General features: G+C 36.8%; 1 protein-coding gene across 1 annotated transcript; it reads left to right on the top strand.

Moving 5' to 3' along the window:
* The first annotated feature begins 3,018 nt into the window (after nt 1-3,018).
* Nucleotides 3,019-23,296, top strand: LOC143629550 (protein transport protein SEC16B homolog). The gene is made up of 13 exons (XM_077098791.1): nt 3,019-4,922; nt 6,073-6,372; nt 7,453-7,578; nt 7,928-8,050; nt 8,169-8,327; nt 9,112-9,243; nt 10,620-10,754; nt 10,870-10,997; nt 11,432-11,540; nt 11,625-11,933; nt 12,030-12,176; nt 18,457-18,752; nt 22,588-23,296. Exons 1-13 carry the CDS (start codon nt 3,153-3,155, stop codon nt 23,057-23,059), a joined length of 4,206 nt encoding a protein of 1,401 aa, XP_076954906.1. The 5' UTR covers nt 3,019-3,152; the 3' UTR covers nt 23,060-23,296.
* The last annotated feature ends 830 nt before the right edge of the window (nt 23,297-24,126 follow it).

Below are 24,126 nucleotides of genomic sequence, written 5' to 3' on the forward strand. Positions count from 1 at the left end.
ACGTCAGCTATATGCTGGTGAACACGTATGACTCGATAAAATATTTTGAATGACGATTACAATACAAACATAGTTTTCTCGAAAACTCAGCGGAAGCATTACTACTACCGGTATATGTACCACTACCCTACACACACAACGGTATTCTCCGAGCAACACAGCCCTGAACAGAGAACTGGTCATGACCGTCTCACCCGTGGCTTCATTGCCTTTGATTGATTGATTGGGCTTAACGATTATGTATGGATCCAGACACATGCGTATTCGGTCTGAGTTGATTTTATTTTCTACTTTGTATTATAACATTTTAGAGATTACTCGATCTCATGTAGACATTGATTGACTCGTTAAGACAAACATCCGTTCGTCTCATTGAGTATAAATATGTTTTGACTGATTGAAAAGGTTAGCGTATTCACCTGTACCGTCAGTGTTGAAAACCTTGACTGATTGATGATTGTGAATGATATTAACCTATACATAAATAGGTTTGTACAAATATTTTGAATGATGTTAAGCTATGATTGTAAGCTTAACCTTGAAATCGTTTATCTTTGATTGTGAATGAAAACACTTGGTTTTATGTGACGTTTGGTATAACATGCTTTGGCTTAATAGGTTCTAACACGTTGGTAAGTTTCTCCAGGTAAGTAAACGGGTCCCTCGGTTGATTGGGATTTGTACGAATTACTTTTCCTTAGGCAAGAAACTTACTACTAGTGATATCCCCCTTCCAGTTACTACATGCCCGTCAAAATATATCTTTTATTTAACATTACTTATCATGAAGTAACGTTTTATGAAAACTTGATTGTGAATGTTTGTAAAATACGATCAAGGTTAAAGGCCATAGCCTCGATTGATAGTCTAAGCTATAATGTAAATAACTTAAACATAACCCCTACCTTAAACGAGAACTTAGATTGATAATAAGAAAAAGGCAGGATCTTGATCTACTTGCTTATGTGATTGCTACTTGATTATAACTTCGTTTCTTGCACAAACTTCGAGAAAATGGCACGTCGGTTTGATACGGCAATGGGGCACGCCTTTCGAGGTTAAGTGTGTGAATGTAGAGGTGTGTTTGGGATGAAATGGTTCAACACCCGTCACCCCCTTTTATAGGCTGATTCTGGACCCATCGCGATACGCGATGGGTTCCTTGTGACCCGTCGCGTATCGCGACGCCGTAAAAAGACGCCGCCTTATCTGCGTGTGACACGTGGCCTGTCATATCGTGCCACGTATTGACATGTGGTTGGACACGTGTCCAGGTTGCCTAACCTGGTCATCGCGCTACGCGATGCTCTCTTGGATTGAGCTATCGCGTATCGCCAAGCCGCCCATTTATGGGTTTATGTGCAAGGCCATCGCGCTACGCGATGGGCTTATGTTTACCCCATCACTTATCGCGATGGGTGAAGTTTTTAGTTTGTTCAACATTGGTCCCTCTACTTATGTAAGTTAGTATATTAGGGCTAAAACTTTAAAGGGTAAAAGACGTGATGTTACACCTATTCAAGAGCTCATCAACAACATGCACACACCAATTTCCAATAAAAGCTAGTCCATGACTACTACAACAAAAATTCATACCATAATGTTCTATAACTTGATTGAGCTGATTCTTGAGAATCAAAAGAGATTTATCAATGCATAAACAATTTCATAAACTGTGTTTTTTAAACATTTTTTAGAAATTAACAAAGGTTGTCTAAACCCACAGATAATTTAAAGCCTAAACAAATCGGATTCTTAACTCTAAACCCAAAAAATAAAAGTAAAACTAAAAACAAAACAATAACAGTAAAAGGTAGGCTACAAAGAGGGTTCTTTTGTTGCACACATGTGGAGGGATATGTATTTTCAAGATGCCCGTTACCTTTCAAAAAGATCATTTTCTACTATTTTTATGAGCTTTCTTATCTCTGAACCTGTTTCAAAACTACAACCCTAATTCTCTCAAATACATAATTCCAAAGAAGGTGAACACAGTCGGACGATCGAAAACTCAAAAAGCAAAACTACAATCAACACAATAGAAACATATAAAATACTAACTGAGATAAAAGAAGGGGTCGGGTTATAACAATCTGGGTGGATGGTGAATTTTGAGATGCCATGTGGACAAATTTGGCCCATAGAATGACACGCGACACAATGAAACACTCTTTTTTATTGTAAAAAAAAAGTTGTCTTAAAAATCATATTCATTTATTAGATAGGTAGATAGTTTCTCGTGGGTCATTTATTTGTAGTGAATGCCTTTATTTGTTTCAACCTACTCATTTGACTCATTCATTCATTTGTTTTCAACCATCCGTGAGTAAAGAGGAAGAATTGATGTGATAGTTGCCTTTTCAAAATTTTGCCATTACTAACGACTTCAGAATTCTCTATTGCTAATGACAACTTGTCAGAAGTTTCCATTGCTAATGGCAACTTTGAATAAAGTTCCATTATTAATGGCAACTTGACAAATACATGACAGAATTCACCGTTAATTTGGATATTACATTTCGTGACCAATCCTATGAGATCACTTCAAATTGCCATTATGAACGGAGATTGCATTATTTTAAAAAACTTTTCCACCTAGCCTTAGTTGTGAAAAGAGTGTATTAATCAGATTAGTTTTGCGAAAAACCCCACGCCAGGTCGTTTTTAGGACTATAAGCCTAATTATTATCCGGGCCTTGCATCCATCCAACGATAGGTCCGGATCAGTCGTCCGTAAAAAAGGGACACCCGGGATTGTTTACGTAAAAATTCTAAAAACAAACATAAATCTAAATAAGTCCATGCGGCAGTGGTGGATTATTACTTGTTGACTGTGTTTGAGTAATCCCCACACCCCCTTCTTTCTCTCTCTATACATACGTATACGTATACGTATACGTATACGTATACGTATACGTATCTGATCTTTAGTTAGCTCTTAAGTTGATTGATTGCGTAATGCGCAATCGTTAAGGTAATCAATCATCTTCCGATTGCTGCATCTTACAACACTCACTCTCCAAAGGTAACATTTTCAATTTCAGTTGCTGCTGACTAGATCTTACATTATCTCCGTCTGATTCAGCAGTTTAACTCAAGTTTTGTAAGTTCTCGTTCCAGATCTAGAACCTAATTAGGTTTAGGTTTTGTAAATGGCTCAGTTTGTTGAGGATACTGATGAAGATTTTTTCGATAAGTTAGTCATTGATGATGATGATAATGATAATGATTTAGATGATGTTGATGCTAACGCATTGGCTAATTTGAGTGTTAGTGATTTGGGGAAATTAGGTATCAAACATGATCTAGTTAATGAAGAATTGGATTCTGCAGAAATTGAGAATAATAATGGAATTGGAGGTACTGATACCGGTGTTCATGATTACAAAACTTCTGCATTATCATTGAAAGAGGATAATCATTCGGATGATGCTGAGGTGTTGGCTAATTTGAGTGTTAGTGATTTAGGAACTGGTATCGAAGATTCGGGGAAATTAGGTACCGGAGATGTTCCAACAGAAATTGAGAATCGGAATGATGAAATTGGAGGTACTGATGCCAAAGATGATTACACGGAAGTTGAGAATTGGAATAATGGAATTGGAGGCACTGCTGCTGCTGCTGGTGTTAAACAGGTGCAATGGAGTGATTTTGGTTCTGGATCATATCCTGATTTCTTTAATGAATTTGGAGATGATTCTGTTGAGCAGATAGGGAAAGAGGATAAGTTTGTTAGCAGTGAGTCAAACGGTGTAGTTGATAATTCATTGCAGGTGAATAATGTTAATGAATACTCACAACAGGTGAGTCAATCCAATCTTGTAACAGATTCTGCGGATCCTACTAGTAGTCAATACTGGGAGAATCTTTATCCTGGATGGAGGTATGATGCGAACACAAGTCAATGGTATCAAGTAGATGAAAGTTATAACGAAACATTGAATGCACAAGTGGTCAATAACGTTAACACAGATTCTGCTTCTGATTGGACTGGTTCAAATCAGAAATCAGAGGTTTCATACTTGCAGCAATCTGTTGTGGAAAGTGTAGCAGAGACGGTTAAGACTGAAGATGTTACAAATTGGAATTCGGTTACTCAATCCAATCACAATAGTGAGACTTTATCAAATTGGAATCAGGGCTCACAAGATATTAGTAAGGAGTATCCTGCACATATGGTTTTTGATCCTCAATACCCTGGTTGGTATTATGATATGAATGTTCAAGAATGGTGTTCTTTGGATGCTTATAATTCAAAGTCAACTGTTGTAGCTCAGGATCCGGTCAATAAAAATGAGTTTGATCAAAGTAATACTTATTATAAACATGATCAGAAAACATTTAGTGAGCAGGAACAAGCTTATAATTGGAATGGTTCTTCAACTACATGGCGACCTAATGCTGTCAATAATAATTCAAAGTCAACTGTTGTAGCTCAGGATCCGGTCAATCAAAACGAGTTTGGTCAAAGTAATACTCATTATAAGCATGATCAGAAAACATATAATGGGCAGGAACAAGATTATAACTGGAATGGTTCTTCAACTACATGGAAACCTAATGTTGTTGACAATGCCCCTATTGAAGACTTTAAAAACAGTCAACAAGTAGCTAACCATGCTAATCAACAGCAATTTAATAACGGGTTTACTGCATTTTCTGGATCTCAATCATTTGTTCCATATGATCAATCATTGGAGCAAAGTGAGACCATTAATGTGCAAACGGCGTATGGTAATCAGAACCAGTTAAGCTATTTGCAGCAGCCAGTTCAAAGTGGTCAACAAATGTCACATGGTTCTAGCGCAGGTAGGTCATCTGCCGGTCGCCCGCCTCATGCATTGGTTACTTTTGGTTTTGGTGGGAAACTTATTGTGATGAAAGATAGTAGTGATTTCATGAATGCATCCTACGGAGGCCAGGTAATCATAAATTTGGATTCCTTTTAACTCTAATCTTTTGAATTTGTAGGTTAGCTTGTTTTAGAGGGCGCTTTATTGACCTGTTAACTTATGCATGATTCGACATGTTTTTTCCCTGTGGGTACAAAACAGCTTTAAACGGAGACGGGTTAAATGGGTTGAAAGTAGGGGTGTGCATGGGTCGGTTTTGGACTCAGACTAAACCAAAAACCGAAGAGGTTTTGAAAACCATTTGGTTTTACCGTTTAGGCTTGAAGTTTTTGGGCCGAAAAGAAATGAGCCAAAAATAATGAATTTGGGCCTAAATCTATTTGACAATTAATAATTGTTTGAATTTTATCCATTTGGGTTAAAATATATGGGTTGAGCTATTTGTTAAATTCTTATAATTTACTTAACATTCAAAATAGAAAACGAAAATCCGGAAATTCAGTTTGTTTTTTTTTCTGGTTTTAATTGACATTCAAAATAGAAAACGAAAATCCAGAAACCGGTACAGTTTTGTTTTGGTTTTACCATTTGTTCTTGAATTTTTTGGGATGAACAAAATTACCCAAAATAATGAATTTGGGCCTAAATCTTTTTGTTAATTAATGATTAATTAATTATTATACATTTAGGCTAAAAGATTTGGGCTACACTATTTGTTAAATTCTTATTTTTTACTTAACATTCAAAATTGAAAATGAAAATCCGTAAACTCGGTTCATTTTTTTGGATTTAATTACACACAAAACCGAAACGGAACCGAAATTCGTTTTTTACTAAAACATAAAACCAAACCGTTGGTTTATGTATAGGTTCTGTGATCAGTTATTTTGGTTCGGTTTTTTCGGTTTCATGCACACTTTTAGTTGATAGTAAAGTAGCTTGAATTTTTTTTATGTATAATTTTTTTTAATCGTTTCCTTAAAAAAATTGATTATCATATGAAGTTACATAGTTCTTGTAACCATTTTTGAAACTATAGAAAGAGTAAAAATACTGAACGAAAAGTGTTTCAGTCAATCCACCTCTACTAGTTTTGTTGGATCCACTTTTATTAAGTAGTATGGTATTGTTATTGTTATTATTATTATTATTACTACTACTATTGTTGTTATTATTATTATTTATCTTCATTCACTCTCTAGTTTTTGTTTTGTTGAAGGAATCAAATTCTGGGTCAATTTCAGTTCTTAACTTAGCAGAAGTTGTAACCAGAGGAACAGATGTACATGACTATTTTCACACTCTCTGCCAGCACCCGTTTCCGGGCCCACTGTCTGGTGGAAATGTTGGCAGCAAAGAGTTGAACAAGTGGATTGATGACAGGATCACACACTCTGAAACATCTGATGTGGATCATAACAAAGGTGGAGTTCAAAGATTACTTCTTTTTCTGCTGAAAATAGCGTCACAACATTATGGAAAATTTAGATCTCCTTATGGTTCAGATGTTGGCTTAAAGGTAAAATAAAAAAAACCATTTAATTTTTGTGTCTATTGGCAACCACAATGGCATTGCAGTTTATGATGTTATCATGTTTGATAGTTGTAATTTTCTGATCTATGAAGTATGAACTACTTGGATTTGTGTTACATCCAATTGTTAATTCCTCTTCTACTAATTTGGTGGTCTGTTTTCATGTAGCACTTTTCTATAGCCTTTTATATGGCATAGTTCAATTATACTCGTTATGTCAATGGTTAATTTTTATTTGGTTTGAATTTTGAAACAGAAACAACCGAACGAATAACCAGTTTGGCTTTCAGTTATGCAAATAATTGAGTACCCAAAATATTTTATTAAGAAAATGTCACATATATATATATATATAATAATTAATTAGACTACTTACTTGATAAAAAGGTTATGCGATATTAACTTGACTTTATATGTTACTAGTGGATTATAACAAAAACTAAAGAAGTTAATACAAAACTACTTGAAAAAATATTTTTAGCTAAAATATCAATTCGGTTTTGAACCGAAGCTGAACCAATTTCTTATTCAGTAACATTCTTATTTTATTTGGTTTGGTTTGGTTTTCAGTTATGTTCGAATAAATTCCGAAACAGAGTAAACTGAAAACCGAATCTATGAACACCCCTAACAAAAGAGGCAGGTCAGGCAGTTTGGAAGCATTTTTTCTTTTTTTAGGAATTGGCTGGGTTGGGCTGGGTTGGCCTGGAGCACTTTTTGGTCCAAATATTTTGATTATATTTAGATAAGTATACGTTTTTCAGTAACTAAAAAAAATCAAATTTTGATTAAAATGGTTTAGGATGTTTTTTTTGCAATGTAACATTGCAGCTATATTGTTGTCAACTTTTGATCATTTTAACTAATTCTTTTACTCGTTTGGACCGCTAGAGCTATTTAAACCCAAATCAATCCATTCTTTTAATGGTTTAAAATTGCCACTCCTATAGTGATCAGATCAATTTAAATTAGTTCAATTTTTTTTTATATTGCATTCTACATAAATGAGTCGACAATTTTTTTGCTACCAGTGTAAAGTCAACTGATTATTGATGCTTCAAATAGGAAAACGGTGCTCCTGAAGTAGCTGTTGCTAGACTGTTTGCATCCGTGAAGAACACTGCAGAATACAAGAATCATGGTGCTTTTGGCCATTGCTTGCAGCAAGTACCTTCAGAAGCACAAACTCGGGTATTTATTATCCTAACGCCCCCCTCCTACTACTTAGAAAAGCATCATACTCTAGGCTTGTAAACGAACCAAACACACGAACATTTAAACGGACGGGGTTTTGTCATTCTTTAAGTAAATGAACATGTTTGTTTATGTTAGTTCGCTAACAGTATAAACCAACAATTCAGGAAACTAGTTAAAACTAGTTAAAAGTAATGTGAAAAACAATGTGTTAAGACACTTAGATCTGAAAAGTTATTAAAACTATACTAAGCTGTAACAGGCCAAAAAAAATTAAATATATTAATGAACTAAGTTAAACAAACTTAAACTAACAAACATGTATAATATATGTATTATAATTCAGGAAACCGCTGCTGAAGTCCAAACTCTGCTTGTTTCTGGTAAAAAAAGAGAGGCTCTTATGCGTGCACAAGAAGGCCACTTGTGGGGGCCCGCACTTGTTCTTGCAGCCCAACTTGGTGATCAGGTCTCTCTCTCTCTATACACGAAGTCATGAACACACTTTGTAAACTTATATATATTCTTTTGTTTGAATCTTATTTATTTTCTTTTTTTTGTGTGATGGGTTGGAACTGTTATTACAGTTTTATGTAGACACGGCTAAGAAAATGGCTATTGCCCAGTTTGTATCGGGATCACCTTTGCGAACATTATGCCTACTTATTGCTGGTCAGCCAGCAGATGTGTTTGCAACTGATGCTACAACAGATGGTGCTGTAAATATGTTCCAACAACCTGCACAGGTAATGAACGACATTTATCATTTGTATTTTGTTTTGTTAGTTATGTAGCCATGTTTTTTGTTACCAACCACATTGAACCATAACTTAAGACAGTTTATGGAGAGTATTATTCATTGACTTATGAACGGGTCAATATGGGCTGTGATTGTCTTAGGTGAGTCAAACAGTGGAACATTCAAAGGGTTTGAAATTGGCCCGTAAACGCTCAACTTTAAATGAACAAACGATCGAACACAAAAAATTAAACGAACAAGGGTTTCTTGTTCATGTTCTCTCGTTAAGAAAATGAATGTGTTTGTGGTCTGTGTTCATTTATGTTCATTCCTTAATAGTATAAATAAATGGAAGTTCACGAACGAACATAACTGAACATAGATGAAAAAACAAGACTCAGCAAACAACAATAAAAGTAAGCATTTACGCTAATTCGTCGAGCCTTAAAATTTATTAAACTAGACTAACTGTAATGGGCCTAAAGGCCCTAAATTTTTAACTTAATAAATACAAACTAACGAATGAGCATAAACGAACGAGAACGAGAGATGTGTTCATTTTTGTTTGTTTAACTAAACAAACAAGTTTTTTTGTTCATGCTTCTTCATTTAGTTAATGAACAAAATTTCTGCCAAATGGTTCACAAATAGTTCACTGAATGTTCAGTTTGTTTACCAGCCTAGGTTGAAAGTCACTTAAGGTCTATAATTGTAATAATTATATTCTTGTAAATAAACAATACATTATTTCGTGTTTCACTTACATAACGTCACTTGTTATTTTGCAACAGGCTCAAGCTAGTGTTAATAGTATGCTTGATGACTGGAAAGATAATTTGGCAGTAATAACTGCCAACAGAACAAAAGATGATGAATTAGTTCTTATTCATCTCGGAGATTGTTTGTGGAAAGAAAGAAGTGACGTAAGTAATATTATTTAAGGCTTGTTTTGTCATTTATTATAGAGTTAAGCGCCATTTAGTACCTGTGGTTTGTTAAACTACGCAACTTTAGTACCAATTTTGAATTTATTGCAAATGGCTACTTAACGTTTCTAAAACTTGCCATTTTAATACTTGTTTCTTACCCCGTCAATTTTTTCCGTTAAGTCGGGTAAGCTGGTAATTTCTTCTATTTTATTTATTTTATCAATTCATTTAATCAAATCCCCCACCCCCTTTCCCTTTCGTTATCCCGGCTCCCACCCTCACTCACCGCCGGCGAGGCTCCGGCCATCTCAACTCTGGCCAACCCAAAACGTGTAACGACATTTCACAAATACAATAATTCAATAAACAATCAATTCACCTGCTCAATGTCCCGTTCAACTTGCATGCCATTTCTACTCCCATCTAAACTCATCGTCCGTCTTCAACAACAACAATCTTCAGCGTTCACGCAATTTAGAATCACGTACCAGCACACACCGTACCGATTAACCTCATTTCCTTCTCAATTGCGCAAAATTTCCTAACATCATCCATCAAATCAATCGTAATCTGCAATACAATCTTTGTAGTACATTGACCAGATTAAACAGCGAAATAACAGCTCTGATTGACGGGATCGGAGGACGGGACGGGATCGGAGGACGGAATTGTGCCCGAATGTGTTAGTGTAACTCATCACATGATTCCTTATGACCGATTTTGACATTTCTAGGGTTTATGAGGATTTGGGGGTCTTTCAAACTTGACTATAAAACAATTCAGAACCAATTTACGAGCAAGTCAGTCACTTGCCCTAGTGGCCTGTGCATCCCTCGTTAAAGCTTAGATCGGTCATAGGCACGGGTTTGAGTCCCTGGCACCACATTTATTTTTTGAGTTTATGATAAAATAACTGAAATTACAAGTTTACCCTTGACCTAACGAGAAAAAAATGACGGGTTAGAAAAGGATACTAAAATGGCAAGTTTTAGAAACATGAAGTAGTCATTTGCAATAAATTCAAAAACGGTACCAAAGTTGTGTAATTGAACAAACCACAGATACTAAAATGGCACTTAACTCTTTATTATATGTAGTTTTCTGATTATATATATGTAAGTTGGTTTTAATACTTTTGTAAATTGTTTTATCACACATATATGTATTGGTTATAACACATATGTAAACTTGTGAATTGTGATTACATATATGTAATCACAAAAGTTACATATAATAAATGATAAAACTACCCTCAAATAATATCATAAATAAAATGATTGATTGTCAGTCTTTCTTAAGGTTCTTAATATTTTTGGAGTTCTGTAGAGAACAATCTATATATTTGTTTTTAACTGTAAAATGTGATGCAGATTATTGCAGCCCACATTTGCTACTTAGTTGCTGAAACAAACTTTGAACCATATTCAGACGGTGCCAGAATGTGTCTCATTGGTGCAGATCACTGGAACCATCCTCGTACATACGTGTCTCCTGAGGCTATTCAGGTGCCGCCTCATCTTCTCTTGCTACAATTTGTATTTTCAGTCTTCTAAAGTTATAGAAATATACCCTTTATTGGTTTATTGAAATAATAATATTTTGTGATTTGAATGCAAACAGAGGACAGAGGTGTATGAATATTCAAAGGTGCTTGGAAACTCTCAGTTCACGTTACTACCATTCCAACCGTATAAACTTATTTACGCTCACATGTTGGCTGAAGTTGGAAGAGTGTCGGACTCGTTAAAGTATGTTTAATCTTTTTTCTGTTTCACTTGTTTACTGGTTTTAGTTTGTTCGTATAGCTTTAACCAAACAGACGATCGAGCATAAACAGTTAAACGAATAGGGGTTTCTTGCCCATACATTTCGTTATAGAAGTGAACATTTTCATGTCGGTTTATGTTTGTCCGTTAACAGTATGGTTCACAAATGACATTACTGAACAAAGACGAACGAGCATAACTGAGCTAAGTTGTAATGGGCCAAAAAAATTTAAATGAATATACTAATGAACAAACTTAAACAAATGTAAACTAACGAACATAAACGATCTCAAATGAACTAACACTCACGAGCATAACTGAATGAACAAGACATGCGTTCATGTTCACTCTTTTAATAAATAACATAACTTCTTGCCAAAAGATTCACGATCTCACATGATATCATCTTAATTCAGATACTGTCAAGCCATAACGAAATCCTTAAAAACCGGACGAATTCCTGAGGTGGAAACATGGAGACAATTGGTTATGTCTTTAGAAGATAGAATAAAAATTCACCAACAGGTACGATGTTTCTCTTTTATTAAATCTATCCTAAAATAGAAAAAAAATAAAAATAGTCATATTTATTTTAAATTTTATTTGCAGGGTGGATTTTCTACAAACTCAGCTCCTGGTAAAATAGTTGGGAAATTGCTCAACCTTTTTGACAGCACTGCACATCGTGTTGTTGGCGGCACACCGCCACCTGTCACATCAATGTCTAACAGCACCATGCAAAACAACCATCAACAACCCCAAAAGGGTCTTAGGTTTTTTACCAGCCAATCAACAATGGCGATGTCGTCGTTAGTGACATCACCATCTATGGAGCAAATCAATCAAGTTGATGGAAGCCGAAGGATGATGCATAGCCGCAGCGCTTCAGAACCTGATTTTAGTCGATCTACCAACCAGGTTTTGATAATATTCATGTCAATATTATTGTTTTTAATCCCATTATTGTATTTGGTTTTTGTTATAATTATATGTGTTGTGAAAAACTTGATGTAGCATCAGGATGACACATTAAAGGAAAACACAACTGATTCACAAAGAAAAGGTTCTGGGAATACTTCAAGGTTCGGTCGGTTCGCTTTTGGCTCTGGGATTTTTCAAAAGACAGTTAGCATGGTATTAAATCCTCGCAATGACAAACAGGTAACATTTATTGTACATAAAGGTGAAAAAACGGGTGGCTCGGGCCTTTCGGATAAAATGTCATAACTAGGGGTGTAAATGAGCCAAGACGCTCGCGAGCTACTCGAGATCCGCTTGCTGTAAGCTCAAATCGAGCCAAGCTTAAATGAGCAGGAAAATTCTCAAAGTATGCTTGTTTAATAAACGAGCCCGAGCTGCACTTATCGAGCTGGTTCACGAGCCTAACAAGCCTATTATGTTTACATTTTTTGCATAGTTATTAAAAGCGCACTAGGCACTAATTCAATTCGTAGCGTGTAAAGAATAAGATGGTTGTAATGAAAGTAATGTTTATTACTTGAAGGTGTGTATAATACAAAGACAACTACATCTATTTATACACAAACAAACCCTAGCTTTCAACCCATAAAAGGCCCATGGGCTTTAACCAACTACATGGGCTAAAACCCTAATTATAACTAAATACAACTAACACTCCTCCTCAAGTTGGAGCATAGATGTTAATCATGCCCAACTTGTTACAAATAAAATCTATCTGAGCTTTCCGGAGCGGTTTAGTTAGAATGTCTGCTAGCTGAAAATTTGTCTTCACATGAACTGGTTGAATGGATGGAGGATCAGTTTGTGTGCCTACTACTCGATCTCTGATAAGGTGGCAGTCGACCTCAATATGTTTTGTCCTCTCATGAAATACTTGATTCTTGGCTATGTGAATGGCTGATTGACTATCACAGTATAACCGCATCAAGTCATTAGAAACAACCCCGAGTTCTATGAGAAGACGACGTACCCATGTCATCTCTGATGTTACATCTGCCATGGCTCTATACTCCAATTCGGCACTCGACCGGGAAACCGTGTGTTGCTTCTTACTCTTCCATGATACAAGATTTCCTCCAACAAACACACAATATCCGGTGGTAGATCGTCAAGAAATCGGACAACCTGCCTAATCTGCATCTGAGAACCCTGGTATCCAACTATCTCCTTCTTCCGTGAAGGCACCCACACGACAATGACCCTGATCAGAGTATAATATACCCAAACCATGTGAGGTCTTAAGATATCTTAAGACACGAATGGCAGCATCCCAGTGACCGGTGTATGGCGCTCAGAACACTAACAGTAAAGGAGATATCCGGTCGTGTGACGGTTAACTAATTAAGTTTACCAACCAACCGTCTATATCGCTCAGGATCTTTCATTGGATCTCCTTCCTTTGGGAGGAGTTTCTTTGTAGGAAGCATTGGGGTATCAACAGGTTTACAACCCAGTAAGCCACATTCAGTCAACATATCAAGGACATACTTTCGTTGGGAGAGAAGTATTCCTTGTGGAGAGCGAGAAACTCTTATGCCAAGGAAATACCTCAATCGACCTAAGTCGCTGACTTGAAACTGAGACTGAAGAAACTGCTTGAGTTCGGTGATCCCGACCTCGTCATCACCTGTGATTATAATGTCATCCACATAAACAACTACGATAATCATCTTTCCTTTCTGGTGTCTAAAGAAGACAGAGTGATCGTAGGCACTCCGAGTCATCCCAAACTGTCCCATAACACTAGAGAATCGACCAAACCATGCCCTGGGAGACTGTTTAAGACCATATAGAGAACGACGTAGTCTGCAAACTTTCGAGGCCTCCTCCTCAACAACGAACCCTGGTGGCTGCTCCATATATACCTCCTCCTCAAGAACACCATTAAGAAAGGCGTTCTTGACATCAAGCTGGTGGAGCGGCCAATGATTAATGGCAGCAAGAATAATACAAATACGGACAGATGGCATTTTAGTAACTGGCGAGAAGGTTTCATCATAATCAATGCCATATGCCTGAGAATACCCTTTTGCGACCAACCGAGCCTTCAAGCGGTGTAGTTTAATCGTAAACACCCAACGACAACCAATAATACGCTTCCCTTTAGGAAGTGTTTCAAGATCCCATGTATGATTGGACTTTAGAGCCCCAATTTCGTCTTCCATAGCCTTTCGCCATCCTGGGTGAGCGAGAGCGCTCGTCACATTTTTGGGAATCGGGTAGGAATCAAGAGTAGTGGTGTACGCATGAGATTCAGGAGATAGGTGGGTGTAGGCAACATAGTCCTGAATTGGGTAACGAGTGCATTTCCGGGGTTCTTTGCGAAAAGAAATAGGTATATCGGGTAGTGGTGCACCAGGAGGATCATAAACGGGTGTATCAGGGGTAGCTTCTGGTAAAGGTGTCGGATCGGGTAAGGATGTATCAGTGAGAGGTGTAGATTGTTCGGATGCAGAAGGAGGGTCTAAGGGTATTTCGGGGTTGTGGCCTGAATGTGAATCAAGTGTCTCTGATATTTGACCCTTACCTCGCCTAGCATATGTGAAAAGCAGTGGCAGAGGTTCTGTCGGTGGGTCAGAATCAGCAGAGATTGGATCGGTAGAGGGAATCGACACAGGAATGGTAGGGAGGAAGGGAGATGTGGGTATATCGAGGTCGGGAAACGGGTCAGAAACAGGAGTGGAACACTCGGAAAAGTAAGGAGACTCGTGAAAAGTGACATCGGCACTAGTAAAGTATCGGTGAAGTGATGGGCTATAGCATCGATACCCTTTTTGAACCCGTGAGTAACCAAGAAAGACACAACGAATGGCTCGGGGATCAAGTTTGATGGTTTTCGGACGATGGTCATGAACATAGGCGACAACCAAATACTTTAGGTGCGAGAGGAAATGGATCATCGTTGGGAAATAGTACAGAAAACAGTGTTTTACCATGAAGAACGGTTGAGGGCATGCGGTTAATCAGATATGTGGCAGTGAGAACGGCATCTCCCCAAAAACGATGAGGAACACGTGATTGGATCATGATTGTGCGAGCAACATCCAATATGTGACGATTTTTGCTTTCGGACACACCATTTTGTTGAGATGTATAAGCACACGATGATTCATGAATAATGCCGTTGGTTTTTAAGTATGAAGAAAAGTCGGTGGAAAAATATTCTTTAGCATTATCAGATCGTAAAGTTTTAATGGTGGTGTTAAATTGGTTCTGAATATAAGCATTAAATTCTCGAAATATGGAAAATACCTCACTACGAGATTTCAACAAATAAACCCAAGTAGTGCGAGAATAGTCATCAATAAAGGTAATAAAATATTCAAAACCCAACGTAGATTTGATAGGGCAAGGACCCCATACATCAGAATGCAACAGTTCAAAACAAGAACTGACTCGATTGGGCACCCTAGGGGGGTAGGGACGCCTGGTATGTTTACCAAGTTGACACGATTCACAATGAAAATTAAAAGACGAAAGTGGTAAATCTGGTGGCATTTGCCTCAGAACCGCTGTAGAGGGATGACCTAACCGACAGTGAGCCTCCCTGATAGCGGAATCACATAAGTTTGCTACAGGATGCAAAAACGGGGATATACGATAGAGACCTCCTGATTCAAAACCAGTACCAATTACCCGGTTTGTTCCTAGTTCATGAAAAACGCAGTGAGTTGGGTAAAAGGTCACAGAACAGTTGTTTTGTTTGGTAATCTGACTCACAGAACAAAGACTGGTAGGAAATTTAGGAACAAATAGGATAGAAGACAGTTTTAGGTTTTCCGAGTTACTGATGGATCCTATGCCGAGAACGGGACATGAAGATCCATCGGCAAGACGTACTGGTGCATGGGAAACATTTTGAAGACTAGACAAAATACCCCTATTCCCAGACATGTGATGTGTGGCTCCAGAATCAATCACCCATGATGAGTCAAGACTAGAAGATTTACCTGGATGTGCCGAGTTGGTTTGAGGATGAGGCAGTTGTGAGGCAAGAAACTGTTGAATAAGATCATGCTCCTCCTTGGTAAATGTATACGTGTATTTATTGTCGCCCATAGTAATACACCGAACTGAAAATGGTAATCTTCAGATTGTGAACAGTAACTTTGAGATAAGAATGTGTTTAACCAAAAAACGAGTGCAGGTAGTGGCTGGAAACAGATTTTGGCAGCGGCAGACCGACAACGGTAGACAACAGCAAACAGAAAGTCGTCGGTTCGAAAAACTAACAGCACGGGGAGCTTCGGACAAGAAAAATAATAAATCTGAAAAAAAGGACGGTGGCCGGAAGCAGGGTCACGCGCCGTCACGCAGTGGCGCGTGGGCGGCAGTGACGGTGATCGGGCGGCGCGTGCGACGGATTTTTGACAGATGATATTTCGGGGGTTTCTGGTTACGATGGTGGCGGCGGTGATGGTAGGGGGTGTCTGGAAAAAAGATTCCGTGATAGGGCAGCAGGTTCAACGAGACCGGAGCTCGTTTCAGATCTGATGGCTGTTGATCAGATTCAGGTTCGGGTCAGACGGCTAGGGTTTGGATCGAGAGCCGTAGCTCTGATACCATGTAAAGAATAAAATGGTTGTAATGAAAGTAATGTTTATTACTTGAAGATGTGTATAATACAAAGACAACTACATCTATTTATACACAAACAAACCCTAGCTTCAACCCATAAAAGGCCCATGGGCTTTAACCAACTACATGGGCTAAAACCCTAATTATAACTAAATACAACTAACATAGCGCAAGCGCCTAGTGGCGGTCGAGGCACGCTTCTGGCAAGTGTTCGGCTAAAATCTGAAAATTCCGGCCGAATTCCGGCTAAAACCTGGAAATTCTGGCCTGAAATGGAAGATAATTGTCTGAAGGGAAGACGATGAGTGCCTTTTTTGGGTTCTCGTTTTTTGTATGTGGGTGGTTTTAAAGCACATAAAAGCTGCAGGTTTAGTTTTTTTATATAATAAAGTACACGCGCCTAGCGCTATTGATAACTATGATTTTTTGTTTAATATATTTAATATGTTTATATTGTTATTATTATTATTATTATTGTTATTATTATATATGAAGTTATGTTAAAAATAACTAATAAGTATATATTATGTTATATATAATGTTTTTAATCATAAATATATACAAAAGAAAGTAAATTGTATATAAATTGATCAGATATATAAACATGCCAACTTCGAGCTTGAAAAAAGCTCAAAATGGGGCGATCTCGAGTTCTGGCTTGGCTTGGTTTGTTTACACCCCTCGTCAAAATAGGTAAATTTGAAGTATGCATCCAAGAGGGTTTGGTCGGGTGTCCGGGTTCCTGACTTGCAAAAAATAATTTTATACATGTTGTTTACTTTTATGGATAAATATTAAATAATATGCAGAAAATGATCACAAAAATCATATTTCGACAAAAAAGTTCTAACTCTATCATAATAAAGCTATTAGGAGGTTTTTATGCATTTGAGTATGCTTAAGATGACTTTCAACAACTTGTATTTGATGTGTTTCCATTTCAGTTAAACTAAATCATATGACTGAGCTTCTTGACCAGATAGATATAGAACATAACCAAAAGCTCTTATGAGTACATGGGTTGAAATTGACCCCTCTCATTGTATATCATGATTAATTTGCTAACTAAATACAGTGGAGGAACCCTTATACCGGAAAGAACCTTAGAATGGTCTTATCTCGGCCCGTGTAATACAATAACTATAATAACACTAGTCTTGAAGTCAAGTTGCATGGATGTTAAATCATGCACAACTAAAAAAAAATAAATTTATAGGATCTTGTCTTGACATGAATCAGCTGAAAAAAATGTAGGGTTTGTTTGAGACTTTGAGTACCCACTACACGATTAGGGGTGTAATAGTGTAAATGGGTCAAGCTGTTCGCGAGCTACTCATGATCGGCTCACTAATAGCTCGAATTGAGCCAAGATTAAACGAGCCTAAAAGTAAACTTGTTTAATAAACGAGTATGAGCCCAACTTCACCATCGATCTCGAGCCGGCCAGCGAACTTTAATGACCCTACTATTTATATAATGTGTTTACATCATAAGTATTATTATGCATAAAATTATGATAAAACCTTCTAAAAACTATATTATATAATTCATAAAAACTATTATTAAAATATATATATCAGCTACTTATAATGTGTATAAATTAGTTAATAAATAATAAACGAGCCGAGCATGAGCTTGATCAGAGCTCAAGCTTGAAAAACCACTCACGAGCCGAGCTCAAGCTATAGAAATAGATTTTGAAACAAGCCTGCTTAATCTCGACGTCACATACACTAAGCGAGCCGAGCTCTCGAATCGTCTCGTTTACATCCCTACACACTGTCCCTCATAAGATGATAGTTGACCTCTAACCCTAGAAATAAACCCTATTAATAATAACAATACAATAGCTATAATATACATTTCACATTTATGTTTGTAGGCGAAATTGGGTGACACTAATAAGTTCTATTATGATGAGAAACTTAAAAGATGGGTGGAAGAAGGCGTTGACTCACCAGCAGAGGAACCGGCCCTTGCTCCACCACCAACATTGGCAACTTTCCAAAACGGGTCACCAGATTATAGCTTAAAAACCGCTTTAAGAACCGAATCTATGACCAACGGGAACTCTGAATTTACAAGCCCCGGTCCCACTAGTCATACTTCAGGCATTCCACTTATTCCACCCACCACAAGCCAGTTTTCTGCATTTGGAAGGACCGGGGTTCGAGCAAGGTAACTCATCTCTCTCTCTCTCTCTCTCTCTCTCTCTCTCATGTTATGCATAATTGCATAGTTATAAACACCGTGTGACAGTGTTTGGGTGTGCGTTTTGAATGTGACTATATGATTAGATAATCGGATGTTGGTTTTGACAAGTTTTGATTATGTTAAGGAATTAATAGGTATAATGCCATTTCTATTAAAATGTTGAAGAGAGACTGTTTATCATGAGTTAGCTTAAAAGAAAGGGTAGTTAGGTAATTCTTTTACGTGACTAATAATCAGCTATAATTAAAATATCGTTTTGGAAAATACTGTTTATATGCTGTGTGGCAAATTCTAAGTTCTAGATAAATGACTAAAAAGGACATACATTCATGTGTAAAAATAAGTTCTGTGAAATTAGAGTAAAAGTCACTTAAATAGGTTAAAAGAGTTGGTAAGTACATCTACACCAAATAAATAACTAGTTGTGTCACATGTCACAATTTTGTGAGCCCAAGATTGTTTTTCTTGCTTTTTTTATTTCACCCTATCATATGTATAGTAATAAGATACTCAAATAACATTAACATACAATTTTTTTTTATCAAAAACATTAGTTATTAAGAGTTCCTTCCAAGTTCTTAAATAATTTAAAAGTTTTGTATGATACTCATCCTAAGACATAATATGCTAAATATTAGATTAAATATAGTAATTTATGTGAGGTATTTGACTTCAAATGTATCAAATTGTTAGTTAGTAACTTATACATGTATAGTAATAAATCATAATATGCTAAATATTAGATTAAATATTGTAACTTAAGTGGGGTATCTGACTTCAAATGTATCAAATTGTTAGTAACTTATATGTAATTTCGATCATATATTATTTCAAATATCGTTTTATAATTTCTAAATCGTCATTACTGACTATTTAATATTTTCTTTATTCAACACGGGTTTCTAAAAGCTGTTTAAAAGAAAGAAAAAAAGAAAAGAAAAGAAAATGCACGGGTTTCTAATTCTAACCTAATTTTTGTTTATCAAGATAGATTTGCATATTGAAAACAAAACACCGGTTCTGATCGACTCTTTTCATTGATAGAAACAAAAATATAACTAGGCAAAGAACAAGTGAATAAAACAACCCTAAACAAGCGACTAAATAGCCCATACACATGTAACATAAACGTGCAGCAGCCCACTCCTGAAATATAAAAAAACTTTACCCATTGTCTAACCCACTACTTTTACCCTTAAATCCTTAATCCTATAAAACACATAATAAATATGTTGAATTAAAAACTCCTGCAGCAACATAAAAACCGAATCTGACCCGTTGACCCATGACCCATTAACCCGCTATTGACCCGCTGAGGGTCTGACCAGTGAACAAACGATTAACCCAACAATCGCCCCTTTAATCGTTTGTTCAATGCACTCATTTATTGTTATCTAGCAACGCCAGTTTGTCTAATCAAATTTGCCTCTTTCCTTTCCTATCTTGGACATTCGGATATGTAATGCCCGAGTTCATTGCATTTGTAGCGCTTCATGTTGCTCTTGTCCCGGTGTACTTGACCATCTCCTTGACCTTTTTCGGAGCCACAACCTCCACCTCAGCCGCGCCCATAGTCTTCATGATTCGAGCTCTCACGACCACAGCTATGCTCCTTTTCTTTCACTTTTTCATCCAAATTTGCAAATAGAAGTTGATTTTGCTCGGATTGGATATCCTCATCTTGATCCTTCATAAGCTTTAAGCTGGCCCACAACATCATCATAACTGATGGTCTTCAAGTTTACAACCTGTTCTATAGAAGCCACTTTATGAATAAAACGTTCAAGCAATCTGTTAAGAAATTTCTAAACCTAATTTGTTTCTTATGTAACCAACCTGATACACGTCCCCTAAAGGTGTATTCGAGGAAACACCGCCGTGCCAAATCAGCTGCTGATGTGGAGCAATTTAATTCGGTTTTCAGTTACATCTAGGACCCATTTAATAAGCCAAAGAAGCTGGAAGGTGGAGCAGTGGAGAAGCCTATATATATATATATATATATATATATATAGCAGGCTATGCTTTTACTACTATGTTCATGTTTTTAATTAACAAACTTTGTTTGTATTTGGAGACCTTGCCCTTCTTGAATTGGGCCTACTATTTTAATCCCATCGTTATTGCCTGCTAGTTTGTTTCTCGTCCCTAGATTCTATCACAATCTAAGTGAAGTGGCTCGAGAAGCATACTCGGACTTGTCAGCAAATTCATCAAACTAATCAGTGACATCTTGGTCCTTTATGTTGAGATTTTCAATCTCTCCCATTAGAGTTTGAAGCTTTGCTTCACAGATCCGATCAGCCTCCAAATGACAGGTTCTAAGAGCACCCCACATCTCCTTTGCAGTTTCAAGATTCCCTATTTACAAAATCTGTTCTTCAGGTATAGCTTGAAACAAGAGAGCCATTCTTGGCATTCAAATTTGTTCCTGGTTCAATCATGTCCCACACCCCATGAACATTGAAAATAACCCGCATCTTCATGGCCCATACCGTGTAATTTGTGGATGACAACACCGGGCTTTGAAGAGACACTGTGTTTTACTCCTTGGCGGTGACCAAAGCTTGATTCTCTGGTTGAACCATACTCGCAAATCCCTGCTTTACCAAGATGAATAATCAATTAAAACACTGCTGAAAGTATTACCTGCGAACACCTTTTTTCTACCTTCCTCCCATTTTTTGACGTTTAATTATTACCTTATGGTGCTTAATCCCTTCTTCGCTCTTCGATCAACAAAAATGGGTTAACAAGCTTCCTGAATCACGACTTGTCTCTGCTCTACCCTTTTGACCCCTAGAACGGGTGTACAACTTCCCTAGGTTAATGTGCAACCTTTATTTTTTATTTTAACTAAGTTTTATTATATTATAATATATAAATAAATACATTTTTTAAAAGTCTTGAAAATAAACATTATTTATCTTTAATGTAAACAAACTTTATAAATTTTGTATTTCATTATGCTGACCTGCTATCACCAAGGTCTTTCCGGTCACTGCTGATCTAAACCGCCGATCACTGCAGACAGACCAGACATCTCCGATTGCTGTAACTTTGCAACTTTCTGATCAGTCGCCGGTAATCAGAATTCATACTGAACCAATTTCCGATCTGATACCAGTTGTTGGTTATCAGGCTAGATTTGCAGATTGAAAACAAAACAAAACACTGGTTTGATAAACAATCTGATGGACTCTTTTCATTAATAGAAACCGTAATGCAATTAAGCAAAGAACAGCTGAATAATACAACCCTAAACAAGCGACTAAATACCCCATACGCACATAGCATACACGTGCAGTAGCCTAATTAAAAACAAATAACAAACGTGCTGAATTAAAAACTCCTGCAGCAAGAAAAAACCGAATCTGACTCATTACTGACCCGTTGACCCATGACCTATTAACCTGCTACTATCCCGCTGACCCGTGAACAAACGATTAACCCAACAGTTTGTAGTATGGCTAATTTACCCTTTTCTTTTTCCTTACACTCTGCATTTTCATATCCTACAAATTTTAACAAAAGGGTATGAATGTCAAATTTAAAAAAATGGGTATATTTGATATTATGATTTTTGGTTGGGTAAGTATAATATTATACCACGTTTTGAGTAGATATCTGAAACTTTTCCTTTTTCTATACTTTAGTACTTAGTTTTGCTCTGGATGGTATGAAGCCGACTATCTAAAACTGATTTTTGACTCCTAATTCCTAAACAATCATACATATAAACAAAAAGTAATCCTTTCATCTGTACATTAAAACTTAAATCTGGCACATGTTTTGACAGGTCTGTTGATACTTTCAACAAAGGAGGCGGAAACCCTACTAACTTATTTCAACCACCTTCCGTTTCAACCATCAAACCGAAAATGGGTCCCACACCGAACCCAAACTTCTTTGTTCCCACAACTGTCCCTGCACCCGAACAACCAGCAGCCAATAGCGTTCCTGATAGCCCAACTCAATTGGTTTCTTCTAGAACCAACCAATCAGCAATGGGCCTGCAGAAATTTGCGTCTATGGATGACATGTCAAAAGGAGGATTATTATCATCATCAACGTCCACGTCATCATTTTCTTATGATCACATGTCACGAAGAACATCTTCCTGGAGCGGAGGTTTGAATCAAGATCTTTCGGTTTCTGGTACCAGTAGTGAACAGAAGGCGGTTGGAGGTATGAATGAGCATATGTTTATGCCACACGGGACTGGTTTTACACACTCGTCTAATGATGATCTCCTTGAAGTTGAACTTTAACGCGAATTAGTTTTTTGTAAACTAAAAAGCACCATGGTTGGTGTGGGGAGTGGTGGTTATGAAGAAGAAAGAACTACTGCTGTATAGTTCATTTTTGCATGGATGAAGTTATGTCCTTCGAAAGAATCCCAAAAGTGTATTGTTTAAGTAAACAGGTGAGAGAGGGTGATCATAACTTTTATTTTTTTTAAATATATATACAGATGTACGTTGTTTTTACAACCAAAACCAATAATATGTTGAAAATCGCAAGAACCACATTATGTATTTGAACCTGTTGTTTTAAATGTAACACACAAGACGGTTATGAAACTATCTTTGTTTCTCTCATTACTTTGCGAAATGTCTAGGTGTATTATTGTAGTTCTCAATGTACTATTGGTTTTGAAACGAACGGACTCATGAGAGGTGTTTATTTTAGATCTGGTAATATGTTGAAACTGCGGTTAATAGGTATTATGCATTCTCATGGTTTGAAAACGCACAATGGCAACACTATTTCAGTTTGAATATGCATTCCCGATCCTTTAGCCTCACACGAGATCTTAAAGTGATGTTCTTTTGCATGCCAAAACTATTTGGTTTATCATCCACTCACTCATGATAATTCAACTTAGCCTAATACTAACCATTGCTTGTAAAGCTGCACGCATATCGTATAATGTATCACGCTGATACGTAATGATATTGATTGTATAATGGAATGGTAAAAGTATTGGGGTTTCGTTTCCCAATCAGGTCATATATAGTTCATGAAGGGCCACATAATTTTATTTATAAAATGACCGGTTTCAAATTAAAAATCACTTAAATGTTGATTTTAATAATATTATTTAGATAAATTATACTCCATCTGTCCCATTAAAAGTGTCTAACATTTTCTTTTTTATTTGTCTCATTACAAACGTCCATTTTGAAAATTTGTTAGCCAATTTCTAAGTTTACCCTTAAACACACATAACTAACATTAATAAACAATATTGATGGACCTAGTTTCCAAGAGCATTCATTTGATAAGCAAAGAAAACAATAATTTAATCAACTTCCTTAAACTTTGTGTTTTTCAA

This window comes from Bidens hawaiensis, unplaced genomic scaffold (assembly GCF_021521415.1).
Source record: "Bidens hawaiensis isolate Kalapana, Puna unplaced genomic scaffold, B.hawaiensis_p1.1 tig00005272_1, whole genome shotgun sequence".
Taxonomy (NCBI): domain Eukaryota; kingdom Viridiplantae; phylum Streptophyta; class Magnoliopsida; order Asterales; family Asteraceae; genus Bidens; species Bidens hawaiensis.